Here is a 23442-nt window from a genome sequence, read left to right on the forward strand (position 1 = left end):
TGGACACCTGCCTATACATTCTACCTCTAGTTCATCAGAAAGCTTCCTAGGTGCAACAGCAAACATCAAAGCATTTCAGCCTTTAATATGATTAATGCCTCCATCCCTTCTTCTAAAGAGAGAAGGCACAGGGAGCTCTGGCCGGCAGGGGTGGGGGGAATGTATGAATAGGATACTCTGAAAACAAGAGCTGGCATTTTGGGACCAGAGCTAATGGGGTGAATTCATATTAGATCTGGGTGATAGCAGCAGTCTGGTACCAGAAAGAAACTGCACATTGATGGGGACTGTCAGAGGCCTCAGCTTGTTTTGGATGAACCCTGCCTGCACTCTTCATCTCCCTTAATTTTGATCAGTGGTTCATGAAATAAACAATGATTCACTTCCAGTTGATAATGGTAAAAGAGTTGCCTTGCAGAGAACATCGGAGTATTAGTTACCAGCAATTCTGGTTTGAAAATCGATCAGTTGTGAGTTTCCAACAGTGACTAATGCACCAAAAAACTGAATTGGTGGCTTGCAGATCTCAGCATTGGATGTGAACCATAGTGAATCATGGGCACTAAACAACCAGCTGTACCTTGGTGACACTGAGATGTTTTCTCGGCCCATTCAATCTACAAAAAGCTGATGGGAGGGATTTAAATAAAGAATGACAGCTCTTCTGATATGATAATTGTCTCCTGAATAGGAAACCTTAATCCTAATAGGCAGGTTTGACCAAAGCACATAAAAACAAACATGTTTTTAAGGAGGATTTTTATGCTAGCAAAGACATTTTACTCTAAGACATTTGTATTGTGGCCACTTTGTAAATATTTTCAGGATGAAGATAAATACCTCAAAGAATTCTACCAATGGTTACTGGGAGATGTGGGGAAATAGCAAAAGTGAAAATAATATCTGGTCTTTCTAACAGGTGGAGTCATAGAAATACTTGGAGTTTTGTTAATATGAAAGATTTGCATTTTTCGTCTATTAGAGATGGTGCGACAGGGAGCACACACTCATGACAAAGAAGGAAAAGACAGGCAGGGTTTCCCACACTGCTGAAATGGATCGAGTCATTAAATTTGGTTAAATGTTGCTTTCTATTCTTCTAGAATTTATTGTTTCTATTTTAATTTTGTGCATTTATACTATTATATACGAACTCAGAGACCTTTGAAAACATGACCTATACTTTAGAAATTTAATAAGTATGACTTAGGTCTCCCAGCTCAGGGGAGTATTCCATTCAACCAATAAATTTAAGACTGAAGAGGAATAACTATGTTCTACCAACAGCTGTTATACAGAAAAACTATGCAGTATTTCCAAGCCTTTATTAAAGGGCATTTTCTTTCAAAGATTCATAAATTGGAGGATTGTTCTTGGACTCAGAGTTGCTATTCCAGACTTTAGCTATTAGAATGAAGGCCTATAATAGGGAGGTTACTAGTAACTAATGTAACACTTTAATTAATCCTTTTTCCTTAAACCTTACTCACCTTTAAGAGATGAGGAAAAGATTCTAAGTTAAAGACCCTCACGGTCAGTGTGGGGCTGACATTGCATCACTGTAGAAACATATCCCACGATTTTTAAATGCACCTTCTAGTTGTAGGTAAAGCACATAATTTGCAACCAAGACGATTTTTTTAAAATACTGAAAATAAATATTTCTAAAAATTTTTCAGAAAAAAATTCATAAGGATTATATATCTTCTTATAAAGCATCAGTTAATCACAAAGTCAAAATACTTTTAATCATCCTTTTATCGTCTTCAGTGAAGTCCTCTATCTAAAGAAATTTTCAAAACTGTCCTAGAGTATTATATATTTGAAAGTCCTCACCAAAGTAGTTAACTCAGCAAGAGTGTATTTAATGCTTACTGTGTGCCAGGCACCATGTTAAGTCCTAGGGACACGATAAGTGAGATGCTATCCTGCTCTCAAGTAATATGATCTGAGCATAAATATGTAGAGAACTTAGCCACCATTTTGATTTTAATGCATTTCTTTAAATTTTTAAAGGTTTTTAAATTTAAAACCCTATGAACTATTTATTCTCTATCTTTCTACTAAAAAATGAGAATAACAAAGAGTGAAATTTCACCACAGAATTTAATTTAAGAGCCTTTTATTCAGTACCTGGGCAACAAGTAATTCGAAATGACCTCTATCTCTTGGGAGAAAAATGAATATGCTCTGGACAAGAAAAATCAATTAATAGCCAAATCAGTAAATACATTTAAAATTTTCCTGGGGATTATTCATGTTTACATATAGATATCCCTCCAGCCTTCTCTCTCACCTTCTGAATATCCTCCCTGTTCCTATTTCCTCCTGTCCTAATCGTGGGTTGACCCTGTACAAGTCTAGCATCTATCAGCAACATTCTAGAAAAACATTCTTGCCAAGCTCATCACTGATGGTCCTCTTAGAGTGAAATCCCATAGACACTTTGCATTTTGATATTATTTGATATATTGCTAGCATTTGACTATTGACATTGTTATATCTCTTGATATTCTCTCTTCTCTTGGCATCTATGACACACCCTTTTCGGACTTTTCATTCTTTTTGTCCCCTCTTTCTGTCTTCTTCTCTCCAGATGCCTCTTCTGCCTGCTCCCAAATAAAAGAGCTCCGTAGGTTTACTCTAGTAGATCTTTTATTTTCACTGTACACCCACTCAAACACCCCATTCATGTAGATAATGACATCTACAAAAGTATAAAAATGTAAACCAAGAAATAAATATTAGTTATATTTCTGTCTCAGACCTCACTCCCTCACTCCTCAGCTGCAGATCCCATAAAAGGACCTGCTTACTAGGTATCTCGATTAGTACATCAGGTTCAGCATGCTCAAGCCTGGATTCATTATGCCTCCATTTAAGACTCAGTTCTCCACCAGGATCTCCTGTCTCAGTGAGTAACATAAGCTCCTGTTCAGCTGCTCAAGCCTAACTACTCAACGATACCCTAAACTTCTCCCTCTGCCTCACTCGACATACCTAACCAATCACCATGTTTCTGGCCCCTACTTATCCTGAGATGACACTTCAGCCCTAGCAAAACCATCCCGAGAGCTCACCTTGAACCTACACCTTGGTGGGTATTACCTCCTGCCCCCACATTTCTCACTGGATAGAAAATTGTGCTGTCAGAGTCCTTATTTTCTCTCTCAAAGTTGTATTCTCAGCAACATGGAGAGCACCTGGTGCTCATAATACCAGTCATAACATGTCATAATACCAGTTAAAACAACTAACACAATAGTAAGTAGTAAAACCAGGACCGAAAGTCAGGCAACTGGCTTCAGAGTCTGCTTCTAACCACTACTTCATATTGTACTCAGAGCTTAAGCATTTACTTAAATAAGTTAAATGCAAACAAGACTTGCTCTTGATTCAGCAAAATTAAGTCTCGAAGGGCATGGGATTGTGTTAATGCCCAGGCATAAATATACACCTGAGAGTTAAATCCCTCAGGTATAAATACAGAATTTACTTTTTAAATGAAAATCTCTAAATAATATGACAACACATTAATTCAACAAAACAGTAATGCAACATCAATCATCTTTTTAGCCAGAAGTGGGAAACATCTAGCAAGAAAACCAGGTGAAGCATATCCTTGGATTCTTCTGCTGAGAAGTAGCCAGATTTAAATGGAGCTTGTTAACTTAGTGCAATGTTTAAAGTTAAGGTGACTGATTCAGTTGGTACAGTTACATGCTTTGGGCTAAAAATGTTCTGCTTTTCCTCACAGAGGCAGCTTTTAATTAAAGAGACATGTTGAGATAGAAGGAAGGCTGAAGGCAAAAAGACAAAATCCATCCAGAGAGAAGATATGGGCTAATTTATTATTTAGGAAGTGAGGCAAAATGCTGTGCATAATCTAGTTGCCCCTGGAAACTTTCATGAATCATTGTCTAATGTAAAAATTCTGTTCATAATGATGATGGCATTATAGAGCATATTAAAATATAATTAGCATCCTCTCTATTAAAAATCAATATGTAGTACTTTTCTAGTTAAAAATGTCGAGTCAGAGAACCTTCAAGTTTGATGAAAATTTAAAGTGATTTACTTTTTTCTCATTCATTGTGAAAATCCTGTATAGCATCCCTGAAAGATTATGTAGCCTTGGCAGGAATACTTCCACTGATGGGGATTTCAGCAGTTCATCAGGCAGGCTCATTCAGCACTCAGACGCTCTCATTATTAGGGAATTCTTTCATACATGTATCCAAAGCTGCTTCCATGTGACTTAACACTCATTGACGCATATCTTAGTCCATTTGGGCTTTTATGACAAAGTATCACACACTTGGTGGCTTATATACAACAGATATTTATTTCTCACAATTCTGGAGGCTGGAAGTCCAAGATAAAGGCACAAGCATGGTTATGTTTGGTAAGCGCCTCCTTCCTAATTCATAGCTGGCACCTTCTCTCTGTGTCCTCACATGGTGGAAAGGGCTAGAGGTCTCTGTGAGGGCTTTTTTATAAACTCACTTATCCCATTTCTGAGGGCTCCACCATCATGACCTAAGCACTTTCTAAAGGCCCTACTGCCTAATACCATCACATAGGGCATGAGGATTTCAACACAGGAATTTTGGAGGGATACAAACATTCAGACTATAGCAGTGCATATTCTGGCCTCTGGAGAAAAGCAGACAGAATTACTCACTCTCCCACACCTTAATCTTACAGTAGAAAATAGCATTGTAGAGCTGAAAAGGACCACAAAAAATAACAAAACATCCCTTTTACAGAAAAGAAAATGGAAACTCAAAGTAGTCATACAGGTCACACAGTTGGATATTAGTAGAACTATTACTAAAACGCTTCTAACTGACATTTCCCCTGATTCTCAGGTCGTTTTTATTAGTTTATTCCATTTATTATTATTATTATCATGCTACTCTTCCACACATGTATGTTAAGACAATAATTGTTTCTTAAAGTGAAATTAAGGAAACACACCCATTTACCATTGCAACAAAAAGAGTCAAATACCTAGGAACAAATCTACCTAAGGAAACAAAAGACCTGTATGCAGAAAACTATAAGACACTGATGAAAGAAATTAAAGATGATACAAACAGTTGGAGAGATATACCACAATCTTGGATTGGAAGAATCAACATTGTGAAAATGACTATACTACCCAAAGCAATCTACAGATTCAATGCAATCCTTATCAAACTACCAATGGCATTTTTCACAGAACTAGAACAAAAAATTTCACAATTTGTACGGAAACACAAAAGACCCCGAATAGCCAAAGCAATCTTTTTTTTTTTTTTTTTTTTTTTTTTTTTTGCGGTACGCAGGCCTCTCACTGTTGCGGCCTCTCCCGTTGCGGAGCCCAGGCTCCGGACGCGCAGGCTCAGCGGCCATGGCTCACGGGCCCAGCCGCTCCGCGCCATGTGAGATCTTCCCGGACCCGGGCACGAACCCGTGTTCCCTGCATCGGCATGCGGACTCCCAACCACTGCGCCACCAGGGAAGCCCCCAAAGCAATCTTGAGAAAGAAAAATGGAGCTGGAGGAATCAGTCTCCCTGAGTTCAGACTATACTACAAAGCTACAGTAATCAAGACAGTATGGTACTGGCACAAAAACAGAAATATAGATCAATGGAACAGAATAGAAGGCCCAGAGATAAACCCACGCACATAGGGTCACCTTACTTTTGATAAAGGAGGCAAGAATATACAATGGAGAAAAGACAGCCTCTTCAATAAGTGGTGCTGGGAAAACTGGATAGCTACATGGAAAACAATAAAATTAGAACACTCCCTAACACCATACACAAAAATAAGCTCAAATTGGATTACAGACCTAAATGTAAGGCCAGACACTATAAAACTCTTAGAGGAAAATATAGGCAGAACACTCTATGACATAAATCACAGCAAGATCCTTTTTGACCCACCTCCCAGAGAAATGGAAATAAAAATAAACAAATGGGACCCAATGAAACTTAAAAGCTTTTGCACAGCAAAGGAAACCATAAACAAGCTGAAAAGAAAACCCTCAGAATGGGAGAAAATATTTGCAAATGGAGCAACTGACAAAGGATTAATCTCCAAAATTTACAAGCAGCTCATGCAGCTCAATATCAAAAAAAAAAAACAACCCAATCCAAACATGGGCAGAAGATATAAACAGACATTTCTCCAAAGAAGATATACAGATTGTCAACAAACACATGAAAGAATGCTCAACATCATTAATCATTAGAGAAATGCAAATCAAAACTACAATGAGATATCACCTCACACCAGTCAGAATGGCCATCACCAAAAAATGTACAAACAATAAATGCTGGACAGGGTGTGGAGAAAAGGGAACCCTCTTGCACTGTTGGTGGGAATGTAAATTGATATAGCCACTATGGAGAACAGTATGGAGGTTCCCTAAAAAACTACAAAGAGAACTAACATATGACCCAGCAATCCCACTACTGGGCATATACCCTGAGAAAACCATAATTCAAAAAGAGTCATGTACCACAATGTTCATTGCAGCTCTATTTACAATAGCCAGGACATGGAAGCAACCTAAGTGTCCATCAACAGATGAATGGATAAAGAAGATGTGGCACATATATACAATGGAATATTACTCAGCAATAAAAAGAAACGAAATTGAGTTATTTGTAGTGAGGTGGATGGACTTAGAGTCTGTCATACAGAGTGAAGTAAGTCAGAAAGAGAAAAACAAATACCATATGCTAACGCATATATATGGAATCTAAAAAAAAAAAAAATGGTAATGAAGAACCTAGGGGAAGGATGGGAATGAAGACTCAGACCTACTAGAGAATGTACTTGAGGACACAGGGAGGGGGAAGGGTAAGCTGGGACAAAGCGAGAGAGTGGCATGGACATATATGCACCACCAAATGTAAAATAGGTAGCTAGTGGGAAGCAGCTGCAGAGCACAGGGAGATCAGCTCGGTGCTTTGTGACCACCTAGAGGGGTAGGATAGGGAGTGTGGGAGGGAGGGAGATGCGAGAGGGAAGAGATATGGGGATATATGTATATGTATAGCTGGTTCACTTTGTTCTAAAGCAGAAACTAACACACCATTGTAAAGCAATTATACTCCAATAAAGATGTTAAAAAAATAAAAATAAAAAAAATAAAGACGTTTCCCCATTAAAAAAAAAAAGACAATAATTGTTTCTTGATTAGCTCTTGAATGGTCAAAGTTAAACAACCTTGTTAGACTTGAATAATAACCATGAAACTCAAAGCAGGAAAACCAGCAGCATCTCATTTGTTTCTCAGTCAAGAATAAAGTTAATCAAGATCAAAAGATGCCCACCCAAACCATGAGAGCACTAGATAAAGTACTTTTTAAAAATATAAATATACTAATCATCAAAAAAACCCACATAATTTTCTCTGTGCAACAGAGTGGAATTGAAGTGGACAGTTGTACACAGATGCACACAGCAATGCGCTATGTTTTCCAATTTCCAGGCATCTAAGTAATCACAGACCACAGTTTTTACCAAATGCTTTGCCACTATAATACCTGTATTACTATCTTTCCAGCCTTCATTAGTTTTCTTGCCATTTGCTGTCCAGCCCTCAAGACTAGAATTTCTGCTTTCTGCTGTGACAGCACTCCATTTCCAGGGATCAGTGACTGGATACATCAGGATAGGCTGATTTATGTTGCAGTATCAAATAATCCCCCAATCTCAATGGCTTACCATTTGCAGAGGTATATTCCTCGCTCACACTACATGTGTTGTAAAGGATGCTGGGCTTATCCAGGTCATTCAGGGAACCTGAATGACAAGTGCTCCAGCTAGACACAAACTTCCACAACGGCTACCTAGAAAGGAGCCCCTTTCAGTGCTTCTCGCTGGCAATTAAATGCTTCTACCTAGAGGTGACACAAGCCTCTTTCACTCACATTTTAATTGGTCTAAGCAAGTCATGTGATCAGAGGGGGCAGAAAGGTACAAACCTCTCGTGTGTCTCCAAGGCAAGGAATTGAATTATCCAGGAAGCCCTAATGACCACGAGCTCTCCTAACTCCTTCCTCCACCAATTCCCCGACTAATCACAGAAGAGTGTCTTCCTTATTTTTTAAAAAGTTGAGCCTTTGGGAAATATCCCAAGATGCTTCCCCTCAAAAGCATATAAATTGTGTCTCTAGAGAGTAAATAAAGTGGGGAGATAGAAGCTAATATAAATATCATACTACTTATTTTTTTTATGTCTACGTTTATGTATACATTTACTTCAGACACAGGTGAGTGAAAATGGGTATTGGTAGCCCCTCTGGAAAATAGAACACTATATGGCATTAACCTAGGATTTTGATTTAAATTTTTATTCTTTTTAATTAACAAAAGGGCTGGGAATGGGGCTTTGGAAGGGAAGTTCTATAAATAGTCTGCCCTTTCCCATTTAGTATTTTCAAATCAACCACAATTTAGTCTCCTCCCAGGCATAAAGGCCCATGTGTTATAGCAGACTCATCTTTGCACAATTACAGAAAGAAATAGGAACCATCCTTTCCAATGTAGAGACATCTATCACTAAGAATCAGAAAGAACTTAGCCACACAGTTGTAAATGAAATGAAATAGTTTCTGACAGGCATTTGTGAGTTAAAGCAGCTACACTTAGGTAAAGGTAAGTTTACTACAACAAAATTGCATGTTGTACTGTTTAAACTCATAATCACATTGCAATGTATAAAAGCTTTCCTTTGCAAAATTTCTTCACCACAGATTTATTACATGAATATGTCTCTCCTTAACTAGGGTAAAACCAAAAGAAAATACCTCTTTTTGAGTGGGTGACACATAGTATGTAAATACTATCTTTTATTTCATTTAAAACCTTGCCAATGATTTCTGTATTTTTATCTCCTAGAGCTAAAAAAACAAATGTCCTTTACACTTGCTAAATCCCTTTTATCTGAAAAGTATGAACAAACAGGGAGATTTTTTGCTTCCCACATAATTTCCATGTTCAATATTTTGCATCAGATTTTTCTTTTTTAAAACTATGAATACTGTTGTCAAGATAATCTAACGGTATGTAATGGATAAAATAGGAAAAAATATATTCAAAGCGGCATTTAAATTTTCCTCCAGTTGTTTTATGCTCTCCATGATTTGAAATATTACTTCTGAAACATAACAATAAAAATCATCTCTCAAATATATTACCTAATAATCAATAATTTTACAGAAACAATGACTATAAGAATAAGTGTGAATTTTAGTTTGCTCTCCATTTAAGAATATTATCTATTTGTCAGTGACTAATCAAATTATTTTACAACATTCAAAATATGCTTTAGATTATCCATTGGGACTGTGTTATCACATATGTCAAAAATAAACACACTTGTATAAACAGAGATTGGTAATACATAGATTTGAGTAATAACGTTCAAGGAAAATGTACTAAGATGATTAAGGAGAAATCTAGTATGGATTCCTCTCCTCTGAAACAACAATTGCAACTAAGAGTAGCTAATGACAACAATAATAGAGGCATTCAGATATGCATGGCTCATCTTTGCAAATGATATACGTGTGACCTTGGTAACTGGCCACATTGAACAATAATCAACGGGCTGCCTTCGAAGATACATTAAATGATACAAAATATCTGTAAACATAGTAAGTAGATATTTTAAAAGAGAGATAGTTCATAAAGACTTTTAATATTAGAGTTTATCTCCTTTTAAATTATGGTTCTTAAAACCCCTGTACACAATTCTATAGGGTAGAATGATTTCCCAGAATCTCACGTTCTTGTTTAGCACCATTATCTAAACAAGGATTAAGGATAATCATTTGGAATTTGCACACCGATGTATCCTTTGTTTTTCTAGAGACAGTCTAATATAATGCTTAGTAACTTGGGCCCTGAATTCAGAGACCTATGCTTATAATAATAGCACTTACTTACAGGGTTATCAGGATTAAATGAGTAAGTTCTTAGCATAGTGCCTGGAGCAAAACATATCTTCAATGAATACTTGCTAAAATTATAATATTACATATTATTTAGTCAAGCTACATGGGGAATTTACAAACAGGAAACAATATGAAGTAAATGTGCCATAAAATAGGCCACACTTGACTCTGAGGCAAGTTGTGAATAAACATCTACAAAATCATATTCATTTTTACAACGTTATTGAAAAATCTTTTTGTTTACTTGCTGTTAATTGAGTTCAAAATGCCATACATCTGAAGCAACATTTAGTAATAGTGCTAAAGCACAAAGATAGCTTAGAGTGTATATTTTCCCCCAAGTACTTAGTGACCATGACTTTTGTAGCTTGTACATGAAAAAAAATCAACCCTCAGAGTTAGATCCAAGAATAAACAGACTTTTTTTTTTTTTCATTTCGAAAGGCAGGTGAACAGAATGCAATTTAGGAAGCACAAGTCATCATCAATTAAAAGGCTTCTGGGTGTTAATGTAGATAACTTTTCATACATCGGGTTGAATCACTGTCACACGGCCTGGTGGAAGTGCCCTTCTTGCTGTCTCTATATTCCTACCATTTCTGTCTAAGCCTCTTCAGATATACATAAATAATGTTGACTCCACAAAAGACAAAGTTCCATAAGACATGGATTGTTTTTTAATTGCAATGATTGGGCTGGAGAGCTAAAGGAAATTATTGGTACAAAAAGAAGTGCCAAAGAGCCAGATGTGGTCTGTAAAGAGGTTCCTTCACTGTATGATTTCTTCAAAGCAAAATTATATCCTGTCAAATACACTGGAAATTCAGTACTCACTGGGGACATTTTTATACCCGATTCCATTGATGAAACCTATAGCTTATTTTTGCTGACTCAGAAACCTACTTACCTCTGGTAAAATCTTATTCACTTTACTATATTAGTAAATGTATCTCTTGTAAATGTGTATATGCAAAAATGTGTAAGCAGAAATTAATTGATAAATAGGATAATGGTTTTCATCATTTTAATGGAGCACAGTGTCCACTAGAAGTGCCTCTCTAGATAGAATTTTATATATCTAAAGAAACCGAAATCTACCCCAAGTCCTTGTGAATGAGGCAAGACATATGCCAATAAATGAAACAATCTCTTACCAGAATAAAATAATCCTAACATTTCCTTTCTTCCAGAAAGCTCTTGCAGATTTTCCCCAATCAGGATAGGGCTTGTCCTGAAGCATCATATCAGTGACCTGAAGCAATGAAAGAAACTTATTTAGCACTTTCAGAAATCTTCCATTCAGGTTTAAATATGTATATAATTCACATTTTGTTAAGAATAAAATATGTATGTATTTTAACATTAGAATATATGCAGAGATGAAAATTAGAAGAATATGCTTTAGTTAAAAGTTTTAACAGTTCATTTGACTTCACATAATGAATGAGCATATTTAAGGCTGTTCAACGTATCAAATAGTGATATTTTTTAAAAAAACATCAAGATTACCTTATCTAAGGAGGCATCTTTAAGATACTATTAACTTCTCCATAGAAACAAAAACATAATAAATAAAATGTCATATTCTTTTTAAGTTTGTCTAAATCAGAAACTCCAAAATTCAAACATTTCCTGATGTGTCTAGATTTTTACCTATATCACTAGCAAAATATTACCTTCCTTTCTCTCCCTTTTTCCCTTCAATGATGTGTGAGATATAAGACATGAACCCTTTTTATGGCATATTATTCTAATTATCCAGTATTGTTCCAAAACTGTTCCACCTCTTTTTCTCAGGTGCACAAATCCTGCCCGTCTTGGGTAAAGTCACATCACCACTGTGATGTTTTCACCATTCCCTCCAACTGTGGGAGCCTGATTCCTCCAGCTCCATTTTTCTTTCTCAAGATTGCTATGGCCATTCAGGGTCTTTCGTGTTTCCATACAAACTGTGAAATTTTTTGTTCTAGTTCTGTGAAAAATGCCATTGGTAGTTTGATAGGGATTGCACTGAATCTGTAGAATGCTTTGGGTAGTACAGTCATTTTCACAATGTTGATTCTTCCCATCCAAGAACATGGTATATCTCTCCATCTGTTTGTATCTTCTTTAATTTCTTTCATCAGTGTCTTATAGTTTTCTGCATACAGGTCTTTTGTCTCCTTAGGTAGGTTTATTCCTAGGTATTTTATTCTTTTTGTTGCAGTGGTAAATACGAGTGTTGCCTTAATTTCTCTTTCAGATTTTTCATCATTAGTGTATAGGAATACAAGAGATTTCTGTGCATTAATTTTGTATCCTGCTACTTTACCAAATTCATTGATTAGCTCTAGTAGTTTTCTGGTAGCATCATTAGGATTCTCTAGGTATAGTATCATGTCATCTGCAAACAGTGACAATTTTACTTCTTCTTTTCCTATTTGGATTCTTTTTACTTCTTTTTCTCCTCTGATTGCTGTGGCTAAAACTTCCAAAACTATGTTGAATAAGAGTGGTGAGAGTGGGCAACCTTGTCTTGTTCCTGATCTTAGTGGAAATGGTTTCAGTTTTTCACCATTGAGAGCAATGTTGGCTGTGGGTTTGTCATATATGGCCTTTATTATGTTGAGGTAAGTTGCCTCTATGCTTACTTTCTGGAGGGTTTTTTATCATAAATGGGTGTTAAATTTTGTCAAAAGCTTTTTCTGCATCTACTGAGATGATCATATGGTTTTTCTCCTTCAATTTGTTAATATGGTGTATCACATTGATTGATTTGTGTATATGGAAGAATCCTTGCATTCCTGGGATAAACCCCACTTGATCACAGTGTATAATCCTTTTAATGTGCTGTTGGATTCTGTTTGCTAGTATTTTCTTGAGGTTTTTGGCATCTATGTTCATCAGTGATATTGGCCTGTAGTTTTTTGTGTGTGTGTCATCTTTGTCTGGTTTTGGTATCAGGGTGATGGTGTCCTTGTAGAATGAGTTTGGGAGTGTTCCTCCCTCTGCTATATTTTGGAAGAGTTTGAGAAGGATAGGTGTTAGCTCTTCTAAATGTTTGATAGAATTTGCCTGAGAAGCCATCTGGTCCTGGGCTTTTGTTTGTTGGAAGATTTTTAATCACAGTTTCAATTTCAGTGTTTGTGATTAGTCTGTTTATATTTTCTATTTCTTCCTGGTTCAGCCTCGGAAGGTTGTGCTTTTCTAAGAATGTGTCCATTTCTTCCAGGTTGTCCATTTTATTGGCATATAGTTGTAGTAATCTCTCACGATCCTTTGAATTTCTGGGAAATACTTATCATATTTTCTAGAAGGAAGCAATCTGCTGCTATATGACCAATTATCACAGCAGCATGTTTTGGAAAAATGACATTCAAGGACAAAGGATTTTCTCAGGAAAATAGCAAGATGAGGCAAAAAAACATTTTTTCTGATGCCAGACAGCTGGTCTTTTTCACTCCCAGCTCCAACTCTTTAAGTCATATCATCAGATCAATGTCAGGTCACTTGCAGCTAAATTGGCAGGAGCAGAGACAGTCATTAAAGGGATGCATTCAATAAAGAAAAATCCAATTACCTTCTGCATTAGAGTAATCAAATTCATTTCTGGTGTTGGTCAAGGACAGTCTTTGTGGGAATACATGCAGGAAAGGGGGGACTGAGGACAATGCAAAAATATTGCTGTGTAGCATAAATACAATGTGAAACTTGTTGATGCTTCACTCCAGAGAAGATTATTAGAATTTGAAATTGCTGGTCTTTCTTTCTAAGCTGGGAGATATTTGTCTAAATCTTTGAGTCTCACAATCCTTCCCTTCTCCTTTCCTCTCTGCTAGGTCTTTGCAAAAAACTCAGAACTTCATTACGTCCCTTATGCCTTGTTGGCAGTCTTTCTCAGTAGAATATAAGCTTATCTTGGGGCTTGAGTATAGTACAATCTGAGCAGGAACATGCATGTTGAGATTTAAAAGTCAGTAAATGATCATAAAAGCAAGTGATCTCTACAGCAATCTAAGTGAAAACTTCGCTCCTCTGTGAGTTTAGCCTATATGACATGGTGGTAACAAGGGCAGCAAGAAGATACAATGGCATTGGTAATATCTGGCATTTGCTAGAGAGCTTCATGGATTACAAAGCTCTTAGATGTATTCTTCTTAAGAATTGTTGTAGCAACTTTATAAAATAAGTCATTATATCCTGCCTTTTGCCCATGGAGAAAGAGAAGTTAGTGAGCAGGGTCACACTTCTAATGTACTGTTATGTGCACCAGCTCTGGGGCCAGCCTCCCTGGCTTCTAATCCAAGTTTTGTCTCTTACTATTTTTTTGATTTGGGGCAAAGTAATCAACCACTGTGTCTCAGTTTCTTATTCATCATCTATAGGCACACAATACATGTTAGCAGGTGTTATAATAATTATAGATGTTTACTGTTGATGTCTATCATTCTGCTTCCTGTGACTGTGTTGAATAACTGGATTTGGAGTCAAAGGGATTGACAATCAGTCTCATCTCTTCCATAAAGACAAAACTATCATATATTGAACCGTTAGAAAGTGACAAAGATACAGTACAATGTTAAAATACATTACAGATTAATTTGCTGTGAAAAATCAAAGGGAAGGGAGGTCAGTAGTCCAACTGTACATGTAGGTACTCACATGTAGGTACTACATATAGTTTTATGTTAAGCATGTGATATTAATAAAAAATACTGATTTATTAGGATACAAGGTCATAACATAATAACAATAACAGTAGCTACATAGTGCCTCTCTTGAGATAGCTATTATGCAGTGGAGTATCATTTAAGAGAAATAGGTGCTATGCCATTAATACACGAGCATATACATTAAGGATATTAATGAACAAACGTACACATACAATTTTGCAATGCTCTTTTACAACTTTTCTCTATTTAACAATATATCTTGAACATTATTATATTTACATCAGTACCTGTAAAATTATTTAAATATTTCTTCTTTGTTTCATCTTCTATCCTACATTCTTATGTGCATTTTACTGTAATATAAAAGGTTTCTATTATTTCTGATTATTATCTTTATAATTAAACTTCATTTAATAGATGTTTTTTATTATTTCTGTTGATTTTATTTATTCCCTAGTATGAGCATTGACAAAATTATTTTTCTGCTTCTTCTCCCTCTGCCTTCTCCCCCTCCATCACCCTATTGTACTTATTATATTATTTTTCCTATTAACTTTTTGACTCTTTGAATATATTAAGTCCCTATTTTATTTATCATCTTTAAATGATACCTTTTCCCCTCATCTATAAAAGATGTGAACTTCAGAATATTATACTTTTTTACACCATATATCATTTCTATGTTATTATGGTTTGGGAATACCTCTATATTCTGGTCTATAATCAGAAGCCATGCATTTCTTTTGACCTTAGTTCAAATTGCCTCAACAATCTTTTCCAGTACTACTGCTGGAGTTTTTCCACTACTTCCAATGCCTGAACTTTTCTCTATAACATTCTTCTGGAAGATTTGTGAAAACAATGCAGCCTACAACCAAATTGTTTATTTTCTTTACACATGACCAGTAATTAGGCTGAGTATAAAGTTACTGAATCACAACTGTTTTCCTTAGAATTGAAGGCATTGTTTTACTTTCTTAACACTGTTGAGTGATGCCAAGAAGCAGTATCAGAAAACTGGAACCAGAAAATTTTTTTCCATCTTTACAGGTGAAATGATTTTTTTTTTTTTTTTTTTTTTTTTGCTGTACACGGGCCTCTCACTGCTATGGCCTCTCCCGTTGCGGAGCACAGGCTCCGGACGCACAGGCTCAGCGGTCATGGCTCACGGGCCCAGCCGCTCCGCGGCATGTGGGATCTTCCCGGACCGGGGAATAAACCCGTGTCCCCTGCATTGGCAGGCGGACTCTCAACCACTGCGCCACCAGGGAAGCCCCGTGAATTGATTTTTTAATTGCTTGGATGCCCACAGTATTCTCTCTCTCTCTTTTTTTTTAGTGTAATAATTTTGCTAAGTTTATTGATTGCTGTCTGTCACTTTTCTAGGCACAATTTGCCCTTTAAGTCTAAAGATTCACATGTTTCTTTATTCTATTAAGTCTTCTGGGAATACTTAACCATTACTTTACTTATCCATTTTTTTAGTTCTATTTTTTAGAGACACAATTATGCAGATTCTGGGTTTTTTTTCTATCTTCTATGTCTACACCTCTTTTTAACTTTTAATTTCACTCACTCAGTCATATCATATCCCTTACTATGATTTTGGGTGTGTTGACTAATGTTTGTGGAGATTCCAATTTGACCTTTTTTTCTCTACATTTTTCTCTTCTGCATTCCTTTCCTGAGCCTACCATCTCTTGTTTCATCTTCTACTGTCTCACACCATCCTCTCTGCATTCTTGAATCTTTGCTTTGAAACCTTATTTTATAAAGACAATGATTTCACTAATTTTTTTTAATTCACTGGGATATTTTAATCAAAATTTTCCTCTGGCTTGTGGTATCATTTTTCTGGTGGAGGGTTCTTCACCTGTTATTGGATTTTCTTGTTATTTTCTTCCGCTTTTATTCTTAATGACAAAATTCTCATACTGGTTCCTTTGGAATGGATTGCCTTCTGAATGATGTGAGGTTTTCCCTGGACTAGCATTCTGTAAGAGGCTCATGTTGAGGGGTGACAGGGCCCACTCCCAATCAGAACACCCCATCCGCATTATTTCAGGCCTTTCAGGGAGGGCCACCTACTTTGGAGAACTGTTCTTTGCCAACTTGGCCTGAGATCTGTAGTCACCATATGTCCTCTTAGCATTGTCATGAAACATACTTGACAGTCACTACATTTGGCAACCCTCCATCATAGATCATGCTTCTGATTTAGAGATGTGATTTAGTTAGAATCAGATAAAGTTAAAGATAAAGTTAGAATCTCTGACACTTATACTCCTCCACACTCTTTTAGTTCATTGCCCAAATCGTCCTATTTTAAAATGGAAATTCTGTATTGTTATTTAAAATGATTATTAAAAGCCTTTTCATGATGACAGGTATTTTGGGCAATTTTGAGGCCATACCATCAAAAATAATTACTACATCTGTGATATACTTGTCTCCTTGTTTTAATAGTATTCATTAGATGACCTAAATAGCATTCAAAGCTAGTTTTTATTTAACGCTGTTTTAGATTAATGCCTTCCCCAAATACAACTTTATTCAAAACAAAATAATGAAACGTAATATGAGATTTTGTAGGTATTTGAACATAAGGTAATTTCAGATTTTCTGAGAGATTATTCTGAAGAAAAGCTTTGCTTCATATTCAGCATATGTGTAATATAAAAATGTAATTAGTTTATCTGGCTACCTATATTATTATATAAGTGAATTTTGGAAAAGTGTTTAGTTAATTGAATGATAAGTATTCTGTAAGAGCATTTATAATTTTCATCTCGTAAAGATAATAGTGCTAAGGGGCTTCCCTGGTAGCACAGTGGTTGAGAGTCTGCCTGCCAATGCAGGGAACACGGGTTTGTGCCCTGGTCCGGGAGGATCCAACATGCCGCGGAGCAGCTGGGCCCGTGAGCCATGGCCGCTGGGCCTGCGCGTCCGGAGCCTGTGCTCCGCAACGGGAGAGGCCACAACAGTGAGAGGCCCACATACCGCAAAAAAAAAAAAAAAAGATAATAGTGCTAATAGTTTCCCAATTTAATAGTGTCTTCCATCTCATGAAAATTAGATCAAAATATGCCATCAGCAATGGATGATTTTCATGGATTTCTACAATTACTTTTTAAACACTTGGATAAAGGTCCTTATATAATTGTTACTATGACCAAGATTTGTTTTTTGTTTGTTTTTAGTTCCTTGTCCAGTTAAGAAAGTAAATTGAGATTATTAGTAATGTACTGCCCCACAGCTGCAAAATTCTTTTCCTGACTTTATTGATGCCACTTTTATTTAGGTTTCATTGAGGCATATCACAGGTACACATTAATTGTACAGAATTCTTTAGATGGAATTATACGCCAGTAACTGGCACTTACGAAGAATGAATAGGCAATTAATGCCAAATTTTCAATACCAAGCAAACCCATATTTTGGCAGGTGTTTTGAAATTCCCTATAGTGTTCATTCAGGGACAGGATGGGAAGTTAACAAAGTTCCTTTAATTTGTAATAGCAAACTTCACTTTTGAGGGCTTTAGCTGCCCAAAGAATTATGGTTCAGGACACAGTGATTTACCAATAGCCAAAGCCAATATCAAAATGAGAGAATCTTCACATACCCAGGCCAAGAGGAGAGATTGCTTATCATTATGAATAACGTGAGCATGACAGTGAGTAATAAGTCATTGGTCACAAACCAGGAAATGTCAGCGCTTAAGTTGGAGAGGAAGAAAAGATGGTGAGCAGGGCTCCAGTATTTCTTTAAATTGTTCATTTTACTTCGATGCTTCCAAGCAGATTGATGGAAAGTCCTTGTTCATGCTGCAGCCATATATCCCCAAATTCTTCCCAATGTCATCAAAATTATAGTAAGAAGTCTGACTCCATTTTTTTTTTTTTTTATATTTGACTGCTGACTACTTTTTTTTTTTTTTTTTTTTTTTAAAGCTGACTACTTTTAAGCTTCACCATCCACTCTTCTCCTTTTGCCCCACATCTGGGTAAGTTGATGAGAAAACCCTAGCACTCCTTCCCTTGGCATCAGCAGGAAGTCCAAACCACGAGCAGGAATTCTCATTCCAGACCCACCCCAAATCCACCATAAAAACCCCATGTCAGTCTCTTTTTCTGACTCCTTCAAGCCATTTTTGGCCCTGTTTGGGAGCCGCCATGCTCTCTGAGAACCTTCATTATGGGAGGAATAAACCTTTTCATACTCTGTTGGTGCAAGTGTGGCATCATCACTGTCAACACTTGAACAAATTTGAGATGGGGTCCATCCTACTTCTACGGAACAGTCACAACAATAGCAAACTTGACATCATCATGACAAGTAGAGAGTTCTTTGTGATTTTTTTCTCAGGTCTACTTTGGGATCCTAACTTTTTGTTATGGAATCTTGGCATCTTCTGATACAAACATATTCTCGTCACCAAACAGCAGTGCAAAAGTCTTCAAATGAACTGAGATACTCCTAAGAGATTGTCAAGGAAATGTCAATGTATTCTTGAAACTCTAGTTCCATGCATCAAAGGCTAATAGTATATAAAGACAAAACCTACCTAAGTGACTAAAATGAAAAACAGTAACAACACCAAATGAAGATGAGGGTGTGGAGAAATTGTGGGAGACTATCTCCCATATATTCCAGGAAAGTGAAATGTTACAGAAACTCTGGAAAACAGTTTGGCAGTTTGTTATGAAACTATACATCAATTTCAACACAGTCCAACAGTTGCACCCTTAGGCATTTTTCCTACACAAAAATCAATGTATGATAACACAAACATCTGTACACAAATGTTCATGTCAGCTTTATTAAAAATAGCCCCAAACTAGAAACAATCTAGATATCCTTCAGTTGGTGGATAAATACATGGTTATACATCTGTGTCATGGAATAGTACTTAGCAATGAAAAAGAACAAACTACTGACACATACAACAATTTGTATGAATTTCCAGAGAATTATGGTGAGTGAAAAAAAAGTCAATCCAAAAGGTCACGTACTTTTCAAATCTATTTAGATTACATTTTGAACAGACAAAATTTTTGAACTGGAGAACAGATTAGAGGTTGCCAGGGGTTAGGAAATAAGGTGTGGCAAAGGTCAGGGGGTGAATATGGTTGTATAAGGCAGAATGAGGGATCCCTGTGGTGATGGAATTGTTCTGTATCCTAACTGTGGTGATGGATACACAAACATACATATGTGATAAAATGGTATAAAACTAAAAACACACACACATACACACATACAAATAAGTACTAGTAAAACTTGAGAAATCTGTATAAGACTGGTGGATTGTGCCAATGTCAATATCCTAGCTGTGATACCGAACTATGAAGTAACAGTGGGGGAATCTGGATAATGGGTGTATGGGATTTCTCTGTAGTATTTCTTACAATAGCACATGACTCAGTTATCTCAAAATAAAAGTGTTAATTGAAATTTTTTATAAAAAGCTGGTGTGGTATAAACCCTTCATACAAAATAGGGAGGAAGTAAAAGCTCCCAGCTCTAGCAACAATGTCCTGAATGTAAAGGGAGACTCTGCAGAATGCAAAAGATTTAAAGTGGTTGAATTAACCCTGCAAACCTACTCATTATCAGAATATAAGCTCCATGATTGCAGAGATTTTGTATATTTTGTTCACTCTCTGTCCCCATCCTCTAGCATTCTATCTAGTACACTATAGGGTCTCAGTCAACATTTATTGAATGAATGAATAAAAGGATAACTGGATGAATGAGTAAACAAAGGGAATCAATAGGAGCATGGAATGCAGAACAGACCAGTGGGGAAAGCTAGGATAAATAGTATTAGTCCAAAGAGCTCTTTCAGAATTCTCTGTTTAGTGGTGATGGTGGTGCTAATAGCGGCAGTAGCAGTAGTGGTGTTAGGAGTGTAGTACATGGATGGTAGAATATTCCTTTTCCTCCCAACCCCGCCCCTTCACCTCTTGGAAAGGTAGGAAGACACAGGAGGTATACAGTTAAGATTCCAAAAGAGGTAGAAGTGGTCTTTATCAATGTCTGGAAAAATAAAGAAATCAAATACAATTTCAAACAAGGATATTAAGTCTAAGATGCATGCTACTCACATTATCCATGTGCATAATATATTTGCTTTATTATGAATTTATTTATAGATGAACTAAGTAAGGACACATAGCAATCCCCTACTTTAAAGACAACAGTAGTACACTTTCATATGCTTTTTTTGTGGTGTTGATACATTGTATAACTCTGGGGGGGTAGTGTGTGGTGGCCTCTGGACTTGCACAGTACCCAGCCTGTGCATCTTTATGTAGTGGTCCTGTTTTATTGGTATCTCTGCATTCCTTGTAGCATAGCATTATTTTCTTATCCTCTCTTTTAGGTCACTCTATATGGAAACAAAGTCTAAATGCACTTTTTGACAGTAAGGAAATACTGTACTGTACAGGACAACGCATGTAGTTTTTCTCCTATCACTGCCACCTGACCCCCACTACACACACGGACACACACATACAGTCAGTCTTACAGAACAGCACTTCCAGCTGAGTCAAAGAAAGAGCCAATGGTCAACCAGCATACTCACTGAGGTACATTAGCTGAGCATACAATTAAGTAAATGGAAAATACAGATGAAATTTTCCTAAATTACCTAGGGATGCCTTGAATGAATTGCTACAAGAAATATCTGAAAATCACTGGCAAACATCTACTGGTGAACATTAAACCTGGAATGTATTCTACGCTTTTTAGAAGCACAACCAGGATTTCATAAGGCATGAATATTAATGCACCTGCTTATTATCTCCATTGATAGCCTACACTGCTTTTGTGATATGTTGCACCTTATTGCTGGATCCCTACTGATTTACAAAGAGTCATGGACTGTTTTATTATTAAGTAAGGAGATTGGGCATGTTTCAGTGTATAGAAACACTTAGAAAAAGATACCTGGCTTACCTGAATACAGAAATATACACAATCTAAAAGTATCTTCCCAGGCAAGGTCTGCAGAGTTTCAAATAGTGTGTTAACAGATGCAGAATAAATACAATGTGCCCTAGTACAATTTGCTGTCTAGCACTTTGAATTATAATATAGAGTAAGTGGAAAGAACTAGAATTATTACTGATTTTGCTGAACAAGAAACCAGCAGAAAAATATTTAGACTATCTTCTGCCATGTTATTCCTTATGAGTGGCTAAATTATCAAATGATAGTAGCTTAATATTACATGGTTAAGCATTTATTTTTGTTTTGTGGCTTGAAGGAATAAGCAGTTTTCAGCATCTATACTTTCCTTATTTTGTTAACATAGATAAGAGATTGCTACTAGAGAAATTAATTATACAAAATAGGCCATAATATGGTAGCTTTGTGACTGTACATATGAATGGAGGGCCAATAGAAAGATATATAAAAGATGCTTTCAGAAATGTGATTATAAGAACCATTATTCACCAAGCAGCCTTAGAACACAGAAAGGGCAAACATCTCCTTAAAGGGAAAATAAATCTCATTTTAAAGATCTCAGCATTCCAGTTTCTGAGTGAAATGCCTAAAACATGCTAGCTCTAATGACAGAATCAATGGAGTTGGCTCAGTCTCCCAGACCCAACACCACTATGTAACCTGCCATACTGCTTGCATGATATTTATTAAAATGTTTTAGTCAACTCTGAAAGGTGACAAATCCAAATCTCTAGGCCAGTGGGTTGAAAAGAACTGGCTTGTCATTCCTACTGCTAGTAAAAAGTAAGTTCAAGAAAAGGCTGATAAATCAACCATCTGACATAACCACCTTCGCTCTGTTTTCAAAATTTGAGAGATTATCAAGTAAGGCAACCACCAAGTAACATACCTTATAAATTTAAGCATTATTTCTATGTTATATTGGTGTCTGATATAATTATAACACTATGGACTAAATGTTTGGGTGACATAACAGCAAGCTCAGAATTCAAAAGCAGTATCCTAAATATGTATCTTTGCAGTGGGATTATTATTTCAGCATTCAGTGTCTAAAACTAAATATTTTCATTTCAAATACAAGTAAAATATTGGTTTTAGAGCATATTTTAAAAATTAAACCTAGGAAGTTGCATTAATCAATATGTTTTCTGTCGTTTTGTTAATATATCACAGACATCTACATATTCAAGATGTTTTGGGCTTCCCTGGGGGCGCAGTGGTTGAGAGTCCACCTACCGATGCAGGGGACACGGGTTCATGCCCCGGTCCGGGAAGATCCCACATGCCGCGGGAGCGGCTGGGCCCGTGAGCCATGGTCGCTGAGCCTGTGCGTCCGGAGCCTGTGCTCCGCAACGGGAGAGGCCACAACAGTGAGAGGCCCACATACCGCAAAAAAAAAAAAAAAAAAGATGTTTTAATTAAAATTATTAAAATTGCATCTATATCAAAGCACATATAATGTATATTAAGGCATAAAGAATACAAATAAATAGTACAGCATCTTCCAGTACGTACCTTGAAAAAACTAGAATAAAAACAAAAACTTTTAAGCCCTCTGTGTACTTATTCCCAGTCAAATTACCTTGGGGTAACCACAATTCTAAATCTTGTATTTTATAATTCCCATTTTCTTGTTTTTCTTTGTGGCTTTATGTCATCTGAATGCAACCACAAATATAATAAAATATTATTTAGTTATATATATTTTGTGTATTTGTAGTTAAACAGAATAATTCAGTGTGATTTTCCTGCATCTGGCTTAGGGTTTTTATTCACCCTAGGATCTTAATGCTGTACACTTAATTTATTCATTTTCAGTGTTTCTTTTTTTTATTGTAAGTATTATGATGGT

The 23442-nt window shown here is 36.4% G+C and overlaps 1 protein-coding gene across 2 annotated transcripts in view; it reads right to left on the bottom strand.

Moving 5' to 3' along the window:
• The window catches only part of TMEM117 (transmembrane protein 117), a 556152-nt gene that overhangs the window by 210864 nt on the left and 321846 nt on the right, over positions 1-23442 (bottom strand). For both annotated transcript variants that reach the window (XM_065887475.1, XM_065887476.1), the window contains one exon: positions 11115-11212. In XM_065887475.1, coding sequence (XP_065743547.1) covers positions 11115-11212 — 98 coding nt within the window. The remainder of the gene's footprint in view (positions 1-11114; positions 11213-23442) is intronic.

This window comes from Phocoena phocoena, chromosome 11 (assembly GCF_963924675.1).
Source record: "Phocoena phocoena chromosome 11, mPhoPho1.1, whole genome shotgun sequence".
NCBI classification, from domain to species: domain Eukaryota; kingdom Metazoa; phylum Chordata; class Mammalia; order Artiodactyla; family Phocoenidae; genus Phocoena; species Phocoena phocoena.